At 30.5% G+C, this 16,124-nt stretch overlaps 1 protein-coding gene across 34 annotated transcripts in view; it reads right to left on the reverse strand.

Annotated features, from left to right (window-relative positions):
• The window catches only part of LOC139514704 (peripheral plasma membrane protein CASK-like), a 181,863-nt gene that overhangs the window by 137,334 nt on the left and 28,405 nt on the right, over positions 1-16,124 (reverse strand). For 30 of the 34 annotated variants that reach the window (XM_071304269.1, XM_071304256.1, XM_071304264.1 and 27 more), the window contains exon 4: positions 10,569-10,674. In XM_071304269.1, the coding sequence (XP_071160370.1) occupies positions 10,569-10,674 (106 nt within the window). Of the gene's footprint in view, positions 1-5,709; positions 5,885-10,568; positions 10,675-16,124 lie in introns of those variants that run through there. The other 4 variants (XM_071304273.1, XM_071304272.1, XM_071304274.1 and 1 more) reach the window with 3 other exon arrangements.

Genomic DNA, 16,124 nt, shown 5'->3' on the forward strand with positions numbered 1-16,124 from the left:
TTATAATGGTAATACATTCAATTATCTCTTGTAGTGGACATCATTACATCATTAAAGGACTAATTATAATGGTAATACATTCAATTATCTCTTGTAGTGGACATCATTACATCATTAAAGGACTAATTATAATGGTAATACATTCAATTATCTCTTGTAGTGGACATCATTACATCATTAGAGGACTAATTATAATGGTAATACATTCAATTATCTCTTGTAGTGGACATCATTACATCATTAGAGGACTAATTATAATGGTAATACATTCAATTATCTCTTGTAGTGGACATCATTACATCATTAAAGGACTAATTATAATGGTAATACATTCAATTATCTCTTGTAGTGGACATCATTACATCATTAAAGGACTAATTATAATGGTAATACATTCAATTATCTCTTGTAGTGGACATCATTACATCATTAGAGGACTAATTATAATGGTAATACATTCAATTATCTCTTGTAGTGGACATCATTACATCATTAGAGGACTAATTATAATGGTAATACATTCAATTATCTCTTGTAGTGGACATCATTACATCATTAGAGGACTAATTATAATGGTAATACATTCAATTATCTCTTGTAGTGGACATCATTACATCATTAGAGGACTAATTATAATGGTAATACATTCAATTATCTCTTGTAGTGGACATCATTACATCATTAGAGGACTAATTATAATGGTAATACATTCAATTATCTCTTGTAGTGGACATCATTACGTCATTAGAGGACTAATTATAATGGTAATACATTCAATTATCTCTTGTAGTGGACATCATTACGTCATTAGAGGACTAATTATAATGGTAATACATTCAATTATCTCTTGTAGTGGACATCATTACATCATTAGAGGACTAATTATAATGGTAATACATTCAATTATCTCTTGTAGTGGACATCATTACATCATTAAAGGACTAATTATAATGGTAATACATTCAATTATCTCTTGTAGTGGACATCATTACATCATTAGAGGACTAATTATAATGGTAATACATTCAATTATCTCTTGTAGTGGACATCATTACATCATTAGAGGACTAATTATAATGGTAATACATTCAATTATCTCTTGTAGTGGACATCATTACATCATTAAAGGACTAATTATAATGGTAATACATTCAATTATCTCTTGTAGTGGACATCATTACATCATTAAAGGACTAATTATAATGGTAATACATTCAATTATCTCTTGTAGTGGACATCATTACATCATTAGAGGACTAATTATAATGGTAATACATTCAATTATCTCTTGTAGTGGACATCATTACATCATTAGAGGACTAATTATAATGGTAATACATTCAATTATCTCTTGTAGTGGACATCATTACATCATTAAAGGACTAATTATAATGGTAATACATTCAATTATCTCTTGTAGTGGACATCATTACATCATTAGAGGACTAATTATAATGGTAATACATTCAATTATCTCTTGTAGTGGACATCATTACATCATTAGAGGACTAATTATAATGGTAATACATTCAATTATCTCTTGTAGTGGACATCATTACATCATTAGAGGACTAATTATAATGGTAATACATTCAATTATCTCTTGTAGTGGACATCATTACATCATTAGAGGACTAATTATAATGGTAATACATTCAATTATCTCTTGTAGTGGACATCATTACATCATTAGAGGACTAATTATAATGGTAATACATTCAATTATCTCTTGTAGTGGACATCATTACATCATTAGAGGACTAATTATAATGGTAATACATTCAATTATCTCTTGTAGTGGACATCATTACATCATTAGAGGACTAATTATAATGGTAATACATTCAATTATCTCTTGTAGTGGACATCATTACATCATTAGAGGACTAATTATAATGGTAATACATTCAATTATCTCTTGTAGTGGACATCATTACATCATTAGAGGACTAATTATAATGGTAATACATTCAATTATCTCTTGTAGTGGACATCATTACATCATTAGAGGACTAATTATAATGGTAATACATTCAATTATCTCTTGTAGTGGACATCATTACATCATTAGAGGACTAATTATAATGGTAATACATTCAATTATCTCTTGTAGTGGACATCATTACATCATTAAAGGACTAATTATAATGGTAATACATTCAATTATCTCTTGTAGTGGACATCATTACATCATTAAAGGACTAATTATAATGGTAATACATTCAATTATCTCTTGTAGTGGACATCATTACATCATTAAAGGACTAATTATAATGGTAATACATTCAATTATCTCTTGTAGTGGACATCATTACATCATTAAAGGACTAATTATAATGGTAATACATTCAATTATCTCTTGTAGTGGACATCAAGGTTTCTTTTAAAACATAAATGGACGTTTACTATATACTGGTAAATATAGGGGCAGTCGTAAGATAATTGTATTAATTATGACATCTTCTCAAGTTTACATTCATTAAAGATCTTAAGTACTCCAGCCAATCCTATATATAATATATATGGACCTTTGGACCAGGTCAGCTTCCTTAAAGTTCCTTAATATACGTGGACCTCTGGTCCAGCCAAGCTTAAGACATAGTTACTTTTAACGGTCATTTATATACAACAGTTGTAGCTGCTTAAACAAAAATTGTAGATTTTTCTTTAATTCAGACACAATTTTACATCAAATGTACAGGGAATTGTAAAATCTATAATATGAAATTTTACTTGAAAAGCACAAATTATAAAATTGTATGTCTCTTATTGAATTAGTTTAGCTTTCAAATGATGCTGTTTTCTATCTAAAGTAAAACAGTATTACTGGTTACAGCAATATATTTGTTTAAAGCAAAATTTACCAGGATATCAACATACTGCTTAAACCATTTAAAATCCATTAAATAACAATTTACTACTAGTCTTGTACAAACACTTATCACAATATTTCAAATCATTTCAAACATGCAAATGGCTTGATATATGAATGGAAATAAAAATTTCACTGGTTTTCACCATAAATAACTAAGAGAAAATACCCTCCTACTTTAAATTTTGCCATAAGAGTTTTAAAACTATCATTAAATAAATAACATTTACTAAATGTGTTTAGTTTGAATGTTAACTAAAATAGTACATATTAATTATTTTGTTTTACGTTACTGTTGTGGAAGCATTTTGATCTGTGTCTTGCTTGGTTTTAATCTCTATTATACATTTCTAGTTTTCTGCATGTCTATAAATGAAGAAACAGTTGAAATAGACTGCCCTTAAACACAAGGATATGGTGAATGTTATCAAGTACCAACACAATTAAAACATTTTGAGACAACATTAAAGGTCATAAAGCAAGACCCAGTGCGAGATTTGAGGTTTTGAAAAGACCGTTTTATCTTATAAAAAAATACCATGCGGAAGACTGACCATGTTAAAAATAATTCTTATTGCATTTTGCTTCCCCCCTCCTTTTTTGAAATTGGGTCAGTATCCCTAATGTGCCACAAAATACAATACAAAGAATCTAAGTTAATAATATGGAGAGAGAGACAGAAGTAAAGACGACCATTAATGCCTACCTGAAATAGATTGCACATAATAAACCATTTCATACAAAGTATTGTGTGAAATTTCCTAGAGCAGGGTGAGATTTCCTAGAGTGAGGTCAAATTACATGGCTAAAAATTGACATCAGGGTCGAATTTTCATGGGAGTCACTGACACTATATAAGATTACAATATCAAAAACTAACAAATAATCCATGTATCAAATGAAGAACAAATCTATTTCTAGTCATATTGAAAGTTGCTTCCATGACGAACTAACATGATAAAGTATACCACATTCTTTATGTGCTTGTCCCAACTCAGGAGCCTCGTGGTTGTTGTTTTTCATGTCTGTTAAATTTGCTTTTCACAAATAATTTTGCTGCAAATTAGATCATAAGATTTTTGTGTGAATTGTTTCACATTTTTCATGTTAGGGCCTTTTATAACTGACCTGATACAGTATGGTTTTTATTCATTGTTTAAGGACTTACAGATGCCTGTTATTGCTTACATCCAATTCATTTCACCTCTGGTGGATAATTGTCTCATTGGCAATCATAACCATGTCTCCATATTTTTATACAAACTATACAGTATGGGTTTTATTCATTGTAGAAGGACATAAGGTTGCCTATAATTTCTTACATCCTTTTCATTTTAAATGGTGAATAATTGTCGAATTGGCAATCATACCACATCTCCTGATTTTTTTAAACAGCTCGACCATTACAGTATGTTACATACATTTTCAAGATTGCATTGAAATGGTGATCACTGATATACACCACAAACTGATAGGTCTTTAAATAAAAACAAATTGTGAAAGCACAGTTTTTTTTTACATTTGACTGCCTTCAATTTACAGGCAAGCAAAGTCTTATCTAAAGTTGTTTACATCTGGCTTCTGGTGGATATTTGTCTCATTAACACATAATTATAACATCAAGTTTATTATTTTATAACAATCTATGCAGTTTTATTAACAAGTATCCTAATTTATTGACTATCATACTAATGTACATGTTTCCATTTTTGTTTTTCAACATTTTTTTGTTGATGCCTCTCTATGACGATGACCTCAGGCAAGATGAGTTATATAACCAACCAAGTAACACTCTTAATGATGGTGTTGTTAACTGCTTATTTCTAGAATTTCAGAAAGAAGTCAAGATGATAATGGTTTTAATCATTTTATCAAGATTTTGTGCAAAATGTCCCCAAGCTTTAAAACTGCATGATAAAAATGAATTACCATATTTTAAAAGGTTAATTGGACAAAATTATACAGTGCAATGTCATGTGAGTTATTACCAAAAGTTCTAATAATGCAAATTCACCAACAATGTGTCCCTGTAACAAAATAGCAGTCTTATCTAAAATAAGAAATCACCCTTCTATAATCTTAAAAAATTGGATTCTCTTTTCTCATCAATATAAGTAACTAAATAACATTAAAGCCTCTAAATAGTTAGTTAAAATGAATCATTGGGGTAAAAGGGGGAGGGGGTATGAGAGCTCACAAACATTTTACTCTTCTCATCAAATACTCTTGTTTAGATAGTTAGCCATTATTTCTTATTTACAAAATAACAATTGATCTGTTTAAGTTTTAAGTTATTTTTTTACACATGTAATATAATTTTTGTGACAACCATTGGTTCATTTTGTAATTATTACCGGGAATGGCATTCTTAATTGTAATAGGGTCAAAGATCATACATTTTCCTCCTAAAAAAAATCATGGAATCAATTTCTAGCTCAGCTTTTCTTTTCTCTGCTGTAGAAACCTCTTTCAATTTACCTGTACTTTTGGAATAATTTTAAAATAGATTAAAAACTATTAACAATATCATTAGTACCGACCAATCATATTGATGCCTTACAATGTTCGTTGTATGAATTTTAGAGTAAATCTTCAGTTGTCACAAGAGGGTGGTAAAGGGTAATATTTTTCGTGCAATGTGTCTTGCCATTTTTACTGCACGTGCAGCAGTGAAAAAGGTCCGTATTCACTGTGTTTCGTGAAATCCATAAAAAAAATCTATGTGCAAGAAATCTTTAATTGTTCCTTCATCGTGAAATGGCAGTTTTGTTTCGCGTTCTTCCGTGCATATACCCTCCTTTTCACCCCTCGCACAAGAGTAAAAATTTGAGTCTTACCTTGCCATCTTTAATTAATCTTCAATGATAATTTGTCAATTCCTCATTCAGTGCTCACTTCTATTAGGCATTGAAACTCAACACGTTTTTCTCTATCATACATATTGTAAATTCCGATTTAACAATGGAAACTTAATTGTGCCATGCATCAACTGCCGACACTAACATTAACTGTATAGCAATCGTACAAGACTTAATATAGTTATAAATGTGATCAGAATCAACGGACAATTTATATCTATGTAATTGTTGATGATTGGCAAATAATAGCACTGAAATTGGACAAAAACTGAGAGTCTACTAGGATATCATTTCTGTCAGGAACAAAACACAATTTGTTTGGTGTGATGTGGAAAGTGTAAATTTGATAAATTGTAGGAGATACATTACAACAGATAGCACTCCAGGGATTTACTAAAACAATATTAAAGCAGGATAGAACACTAATAACGGTGGTCTAAAAGATCGTCTCCTTATTGTCAGGAATTACACTTATCCAGATTAAACTTTAATATTCATGCCTTCATCATACCAACTCTGTTACTCAAATTAAACTTTAATATTCATGCCTCTGTCGTAACAATTCTGTGCATTGTTAATGCAATTCACTTTCCTAAGTTGATCATATGCATCCAATATTGGACTTTTATTCCATGTGAAATTGGTTCTATGGTAGATCAGATATTCATGAAATAATTATCATTCCAAATAAGATATTTGAAAAGATAGCATTATTTCACATATATCACTGCATTAATCACATGTTTTAATTTTTTTTTAACATAAAACAATTAAAATTACTAGTTCAATATTTCATTATTTTGGGATAGAAATTTTGTAAGAGAATTCATTAGATGATGTTTGGTTTTAGTTAACCATCTGTAGATTGGCATCCATTCATCATCTTACAATAGAATTTTATTGGAAAAGATGGAGATTATTAAACAATGATAGTTACACAAAATGTGTAGAATTCTACTGAATTTAATTAATTTTTTTTGGACACAGAAATACCTGGTCTAAAACATTTACCACGAATCCATATAACCTTTAATCTATTTCATTCCTATCAAGAGAGGATAACTCAACATAATTCTCTAATACCATTTTTCATTTTCTTTTCTATTCATAATAAACATTGACCTTGACCTTAAACCTATTGAGGGCAAATGAATTGACTTTGTTCCCCTTAACAATATTCCACCTCTATAAGTTTTCAATTCCAATCAAGCAAGGGCAAATCAAAACACTGTCTTGAAATCATTTTCCATTTTTTTTCTAACTTTTAAAGTGAACTTGACCTTTAAACTATTGGCTCCATAATCAAAAGGCTTCTTCTATGTCCCGTAATCTTAGATCTGTATTAGTGTCCTCCAATTACGGAAGGGAAACACAAGTTAACATCCAGAAACTATATTCCACAATTTATTTTCCGTTTATACTAACAGCGACATTGACAATTGACTTATTGAACCCTAATCAATAAGCCTTCCCTATTATTTGATAGATGTAAGTTTCAATCCAATCAAGTAAGGGAAGCTCAAGTACCAGAAACAACAATGGTGACCTTGACCTTTGACCCATTGATCCAAAAAAATAAACATTCTTTTATTATCTCATATCTTTCATATGTATATAAATTTCATTCAAAGGGATACTCAAATCATCATTTAGATACCATTTGATCCTCAAAAATATTCATGATCATAATAAACAATTGAACAGTTACATAAGTCACTACATGGCATAGGCGGATCCAGGAGTGGGGGGGGGGCCCCAACTGGATCCGCCACTGCATGCTTTTTTTTCTCTTACAATGAAAATTTCATGGGCTATCAGCATCTCTAAAGTTAATAAAATCTACAGTTATTTACAATTTACAAAAACCTTGTTGCACTCTCTCAACAAAACTAAAATTTGGAATTTCATTTATTATATCAATGTTTACAATTAAACATCTAATTCAATCTAACTTTTTTTAATGCAGATTCTAGAACAAAAGAGATGCTTCTGACAGCCTCAACTTCGTAGAACATAACAGAAGATCTTTTTTTCTTAAGTTGATGGAACTATTCCGGTCAAGGGTCAGTTACGGTCAGTGACCACATATGAATCATTGGGCATGACAATCAGGTGAATATAACAATCTACAGAAACCAATATCAATGATGGTTTACATAATTTACTATTCTACTTAGTATTTTTGAAAACCTATTGATTAAGAGCTGTACATAGCCAGAGGTTCAGGGGTTCATACAAAACCCCCTCTCGAAAAACACAATATTCTATTAAAGTAGATTCAGATTTAAGTTTGTCTATGAAGTCAAGGTGTCATGACCAAATAAATTCCCCCCAAGACACATCCTGGCTATGGAACTGTTGATAACATAAGACCTTCAGTAAAACTAGCAGTCTGTCTATAAGATAAAAGGTCAAAAAGCGCATGTGAAATCCGTAAAGTCACGTTTAGAAGGGAAATGAAACCTTCAAGTTGATGCAGATTAAGGCATATAAACCATACCGTATAACTCTAAAATTTGATATTAGATGGATTATGTTACTATTTGAATCAAACTTGTATTACATGCTCCAAATAAGTACAACATAAAAATGTAAATTCTAACAGAATTGTTAGATTAATTTGTAATGTACATTTTATGTTCTTAATTTCAGACTAATTTAAATTGATAATTTACATTGATAATTTATCTTTTCCATTGTATAAATATTTTAAAGATTCAATGAGAGATTCTTACGGTGCATGAAATAGCTTAAGTTCCAATCATTGAATCATAGCCGACCTTTTTCCTACAAACTGAACCACTTTTTCAGTTAATTTTAAACCAATTGATCAATAAATTCCAGTAAATAGAGATCAATTTTCAGTTATATTTAAATCACCATATGCTGTTTAAGCTAAAGGATTCTTTGATGTAGATAGTAACATCCTTTTGTAAATGTTTGCAGTGCACTGAACAAACGATAGTTCTTTTGTGGTATTTGTTACCACAATTATAGAAGAAAGATAACTTTATAATCTTGTTTATGGAATAGAGACAGTATCAGATATATGTGTTATATAATAACAAATGAACAATTTCAATTAAAATTGTGAGCTTGTTTCCAAAGCTCTTAAGCAAACATCAGAATTGATCTGGTTTGTTTGTTAACTTCTAAAAGTGAGTATGAAGCTGGCACTGCCAACTGATTTTACCAAAAACTACCTTTAAACAAGTACTTTAATTATTTGTTTATTTTAAAACAGAGTTACTATTCATAGTGTTATATTGAGAATACAAATATTTTTCACTGAGTGACATTGACCTAATACCTGTTGAGATCAAATCAAAAGGCCTGTCTTATGTCTGATCTGCATTAGTTTTATTCCAATAAACCAACACTCAAGTTCTCATAGAGTAACCATTTTTACCATTTTATTTTCTACAATAACTAACATTGAGCTTGAACGCTGACCATTAACCCATAAACCAATAGAATTTGTCTGTAGAATCTTTTTATAAAGCTAGGAAAACCTAAGTTTGCTATCTGTAAACAATTTTCCTAGATTTTTTTCTCTCCATTTTAGTAATAGTGACATTGACCTTTTACCTACTGACCCTAAAATTAAAATCCCCCCTCCTTGTATCTTCCATCTGTATAAGTTTCATTCAAATAAAGCAAAGGATACTCTAGGTACTCTCAGGAAACTGAAATAGTTTCTGACACAAAACCAGGTCTACAGAAAGAAAATTACTTAATTTCTGCAAAATCATGTCTTTCCAATTTTAGTTAAATTCAATGAAAATGTGACGAAGTTATTCAAGTTTTAAAATCTGTCACAGACTGTACCTTAATAATCTGTGAAAAGAGTAAGTCCTTGATATACAGAAATATAAGTGGGTGGAGACGAAAATAGTCAACAGGAAAATCTATTGAAATTTAATGATATGCAGTAAATTTGTAACACAGAAAATAGAAAAATCGCATGAAAATGTTGGGTATTCACTTAGCTATTGAATTCAGAATCAAAATTCATCAATTTTATATGCTCAGAATTTAAAATTCAAACAACCATTTAGCAAAGCAGAATGTTTTATTTCTCCAAAAGTCAATATATTCTAAGAGATCCCTGACCCAAATCTGAAGTTTATTAGTGCCACACAAATATCTGATTAGAAGTATACAATGAATTTAAACAGTGTTGTATAATGGTCCTTACTTTCATAGAAATTTCTCTTGACATCAACAGTTCTTCACATAAAGTACAAAATAAAATAATCTTGAACTTCAAATTTTTAGCACATTTTCAAACCAACTTGTCTGGAATTGCTTGTATTAAGTAAAGATTCATTACTTGTTTTGCCAAATGAAAGAAAGACAAGCATCTAATCCTAAATTGTTGTTAAATTTGACTTAATATCATCAGCTGCTTTCAAGTTTTAATCATAGTTCTGTTATTTCTTAGACTATTTAAACCTGGAAATTCTTTTTATGTACAAAGGGAGATAATTCACTTTTTTCATTTGGCATTTTCTGAACACTCTTTTTTGCAAAAGGGAAACTGATAGGACCATGAAGACAAAATATTGTAGTCAATTGCAGACATAAAATAGAATAACTAACAGACTAAGATACCCATTTAAGCATGCCTTTATATTCTGGTACTAATATTCCATACTTGCTAATTACTGACACATTTATATTTACATCAATAGCATAAGAAACTGATCTCATGACAGATTGTGCATTTTGATTATGTTTATTTCAGTCTCATGCAATCTTTTCTCTGTCAGTACTGATTACTCATCATGACCTGTGAACTGTAAGTATCTAACAATTTGACTATGACTTGTACTTACTACTCGAACACCATATACAGCATGCCCTCTGAACTGTAGGTCTCTAATAATTCTACAATGTGTTGGTGTTTTAGTAGATGGCATATACTAGCCTCTCTCTTCAAGTCTGTAATAGAACCATGATAAATCATCATCATTAATATTAATCATGGTTACATTCATTGTGCAATTTATTTTTCAAATTTAACATTTCTTCACCTATTTAACACTTACCATTTGGAGGCTGTAATATTATGACCGTATCCAAAATACTTTTTTTTTGCTCCAATGACTCTACAACTTTATGACATTTATTTCAAAGTGTATGCATGTCATCTCAATCTATAACTATTTATTGTCATGTTTCTCAGTTTTAATCTTCATTTTGAGCTTAAATAGGAACTTTAAAAATTGAAATCCAGAAAAAAACTTTTTTTGGAGGGGTAGGCCTCCTTTTTATTTCTGACACATAAAGTTCAGAGGCCTAAAATTTCCACAAATAGTGTAAAACAAAGGGAACATAATTACTGATTGATATTTTTACGACATACTTTTTTGCATTTATGGTGTGCCAACTATGCCAAAACGTGACTAGCGAACATCCTTAAGTAAAAAATATGAAGTTTCAGATTTTTGATCCAAATGACTTATTTTAAACTGCTGTACCTAGAATAGCTTCACTCCAACTTAGAACTGTTGTGATTAATTTGTTCACTTGGGTCCACTCTACGTGCAGGCTACAGTTGGCAGGGATTTCCAACCCTAATTTTGGTCCAAATTTGGGCCCCAATCCCAAAGAGAAATATGCTCACTTTTTACCAAATTTTTTTTTTGATGTGTATAATGGTTGGATTTTTGTTCACAAATCTCTTGAATCTTGTTTGCAATTTATGCAGTTATTCCTTCTCAGATCGCAGAATTTTGTACCCAATTTTTCAAAATTTTCTTGGGGGGCATGTGTCACCAAAAACTCCCTAGGAAGTTGCAAATGGTTGATGCCATGTACCCTCCATATAAAGAATTAATATTTTCCCCAAAGCCAACATTCCATGAACATTTATTCACAATTGCATGGGCCCAAGGCCACTTCCCCATAGCACTAACAAAATCACTGAAGTTGGTTACTATCAGCATCCCTCTGTCTTTCAGGTCTTCCAGGTCAAGAAATAAGATGAAAAATCATTAACTTAAACCAGGGATGGGGTAATCGTAATCTGTAATCGTAATCGATTGTAATTGATTACATTTTTTCAAGTAATCGACAGTAATCTGTAATCGAAGACATTTTCGATTACATGTAATCGTAATTTAATCGATTACAGCAAAAAAATTGGGTGTAATCATCGATTACTTTTCGATTACATTTCGATTACTTTAGTAAAATAGTTTGATGAAAAACAACCTATTTCAGAGGAAAATATGTATGTTATCACTTTGAAGTACAAATAAAATATTATACATCAACAATACTTGAGAGTAAAGCTATCTATTGTCTCAAGCTGCATTATGAGCAACCAGACCCTCTACCTAAGTTTACTTTACATCTAGCTTTTTAAAACAAATGGATGTATGTGCTTGTCAATAATTGAAGCCAAGAGCTTTAATATTAAATAATAAAATAGATTTGAAATAATAAAATAGGTCTTAAATAAGAAATGTGTCTGTCTTTCGTTAAGTTCTTCACTACATTTTTAAAAGTGATAAGTTTATTTGCGTTATATTTCCTGAAAACATCATTATCAGTCAGAGTTGAAATTAAAGCTTAGAATAGATAATCAGTTGATTTCTTAAATGTTATGATATACATGTATATAAATTGAATTAAAAAAGAATAAAAAATCCTTTTAACATTAATGAACCAATGGCAATGCATTGCAATTCTTTTCAGAAATAGATACATGTATCCCTTTTACACTATAAATATATTTTGTATATAATTTTATGGGGAGAAGTCAACAAATCTTGACAATATTCTTGCCTTTCCTAATTAGATGATCAAAGTCTTCTAATCAATAACAAACAAAGCTTGTTTTTATTTCAATTATCTTATGTCTAATTAAGAATGAAATTTACAGTATTTAGCCCCAGGTTATAGATTGTACTCCAGTGGCAGTTAAATAATCTGTAATTAGGGTGGTTATCCAAACAAAAGGTTTAAATTATGCATGTCATTATAAAAATAAATTTTGATCTTAAAAATTAGCTGAACTGATTAATTATTCTACTATTATTTTTATATTTCCTTAAACATTATAATTAACTATGCTAAAATATTTTTTTTAAAGAGTAAAAAACAAAAAAGCTAACTGAAGTCAGTAAGAAAGCAAAATTTATGAAAAACAATTAGTTATGAATAAGTGATTGTTGCAATTCAATGACATCTTTCATTTATGTTGAAAGTAAAAATTTCAAGATTTTTTAAATATTTCTAATCTTCATTAAGAGATATGATTTTAAAAAACAGCTATTAACTTACAATTTAGAAACAATGCTTTAAATGATGCATTTGGTAAGTTCTTTATAATTTCCACTATACAAATGTTGAGCAATATAATTGTGTTTATACATGTAATTTTTTTGGTGAAATGTTGAGCATGTAATTGACAGTAATCGAAAAGTAATGTAATTACTTTTGATAAAGTAATCGATTGTAATCGATTACATACTAAAATTTGAGTAATCGATTATTAATCGATTGCACAAAAATCCTTCATGTAATCGATTATTAATCGATTACATTTGCCAGTAATCGTGCCCATCCCTGACTTAAACGCTTTTTGCACCTAATAAACAACTTTTTCACACACTAAATAAATTTAAGATTTATTAAGAAATTAAGGTTCCGACACCATCAGGCAAAATTGACTTAAGATGGGTTTGGCTATTACTTTTAAAAGGCCTGATTTGGTTAGACAACTCTTCATGTGTGTCAGTACTTATATATCCTTTGCTTTCATAAATTCGTAAGGGTTCCACGGAACCAGTGTCTCGCCTACTTTTGCTGTTAATCGCAGACTCAACAAAAACTAGGAAAAACGTCAATAAAAATTTCCCTCTCGATACTGTCTTTTGATTGAAAGAAGCTTCCAAGTTTGGTAAAAAAATCCAGGATAGTTTATCAATCTAATAAATGTTTTATAAACTTTAACTGCAGACTGTATGTAATGTTAATTGGAAGAAAAACTAAGTCCATTTATAAGTAAAATACAGAAAAAGTGATTTTTTTTTTTCACAAAATTTACTTCTGAATAATATCTTATGATCAGAAACAAGCTTTTGTCTAAGTTTGGTAGAAATCCAGGATAGTTTAAGAACATTATAAATATTTTAACAAGAGTGCACACACTGAAATGTCTCGCCTTCTTTACTAATCATTGATATTATGTTGATAGTCCTAAGTATAAAGCTTTATTACAACTGTCACATAAACTTAACATTAACCAAGATAGCTTAACAAAGACCAATGAACCATGAAAATGAGGTCAAGGTCAGATGAACCATGCCAGGCAGACATGTACAGCTAACAAAGCTTCCATACAACAAATATAGTTGACCTACTACTTATAGTTTAAGAAAAATAGACCAAAACACAAAAACTTAACACTGTGCAATGAACCGTGCAATTGAGGTCATGGTCAAATAAAACCTGCGGGACTGACATATAAATCATAATATATTCCCATACACCAAATATAGTTGACCTTTGGCATATAATATTAGATAAAAAGACCAAAACTTAAAAACTTAACTTTCATCACTGAACCATGAAAATGAGGTCAAGGTCAGATGACATCTGCCCGCTAGACATGTACACCTTACAATCATTCCATACAACAAATATAGTAAACCTATTGCATAAAGTATGAGAAAAACAGACCAAAACACAAAAACTTAACTATAACCACTGAACCATGAAAATGAGGTCAAGGTCAGATGACACCTGCCAGTTGGACAAGTACACCTTCCAGTCCTTCCATACACCAAATATACTAGCCCTATTGCTTATAGTATCTGAGATATGGACTTGACCACCAAAACTTAACCTTGTTTACTGATCCATGAAATGAGGTCGAGGTCAAGTGAAAACTGTCTGACGGGCATGAGGACCTTGCAAGGTACGCACATACCAAATATATTTATCCTATTACTTATAATAAGAGAGAATTCAACATTACAAAAATTCTGAATTTTTTTTTCAAGTGGTCACTGAACCATGAAAATGAGGTCAAGGACATTGGACATGTGACTGACGGAAACTTCGTAACATGAGGCATCTATATACAAAGTATGAAGCATCCAGGTCTTTCACCTTCTTAAATATAAACCTTTTAAGAAGTTAGCTAATGCCGCCGCCGTAGCCGCCGTAGCCGCCGCCGCCGCCGGATCACTATCCCTATGTCGAGCTTTCTGCAACAAAAGTTGCAGGCTCGACAAAAACTTAAACCACAGAGTGAATGTTTTGTTTCTGGCAAAAAAACAAAGTCCATTTATAACTTCAATATAAGTAAAATACGGAAAAGTGGAAATTTATTTTTACAAAACAATTTTCTTGATACTATCTTATGATCATAAACAAGCTTCTGTCCAAGTTTGGTACAAATCAAGGATAGTTTATGAAAGTTATTAAAATTTTAAAAACTTTAACCACAGAGTGAATGTAATGTTTCCTTGCAGAAAAACTAAGTCCATTTATAAGTAAAATATGGAAAAGTGGAAATTTATTTTTAAATTTTCTTCTTGATACTATCTTATGATCATAAACAAGCTTCTGTCCAAGTTTGGTACAAATCAAGGATAGTTTATGAAAGTTTATGAAAGTTATTTAAATTTTAAAAACTTTAACCACAGAGTGAATGTAATGTTTCCTCGCAGAAAAATAAGTCCATTTATAAGTAAAATACGGAAAAAATGGAATTTTATTTTTACAAAATTTACTTCTGGATACTTTCTTATGATCATAAACAAGCTTCTGTCCAAGTTTGGTAGAAATTCAGTATAGTTTAAGAAAGTTATCAAAATTTCAAAAACTTTAACCGCAGAGTGAATATTTGTGGACGCCGCCGACGACGCCGACGACGACGCCGACGACGACGGAATGTAGGATCGCTTAGTCTTGCTTTTTCGACTAAAGTCAAAGGCTTGACAATAAATAGGCTTTTAGGCTTCCTGAAGAAGGTAAATTCAGAAAAGCACTTCAGATGCATAAAATTTATCAAGTGATATTTTCATACATTTTATATGTATATGTGCTTAAATCAATTCTTTTGGCCATTTTGAGAGAATAAATTTGTAGTACAGCTTCAATGATTTGATATGGTATTCAACATAAGGTGAGGTAAGGCAACCTCATATTTTTATTTGGTCTAAGGGGAATGTCATCTTGGTCTTGCAATATTTACATAAGATAAATATCCAGAACAGACAAATTTATTGTAAACATAGTAATATATCTATGTCTGTAAGAACAGAATGCCAGTATATCAGATTAATAAACAAAACTGACCATTACTAAACAAATGGAATGATATCAACAATGAGGGTGGTAAAGGGGGGTGCTTGCACGAAAAAAACGTGAAA

This window comes from Mytilus edulis, chromosome 3 (genome assembly GCF_963676685.1).
Source record: "Mytilus edulis chromosome 3, xbMytEdul2.2, whole genome shotgun sequence".
NCBI classification, from domain to species: domain Eukaryota; kingdom Metazoa; phylum Mollusca; class Bivalvia; order Mytilida; family Mytilidae; genus Mytilus; species Mytilus edulis.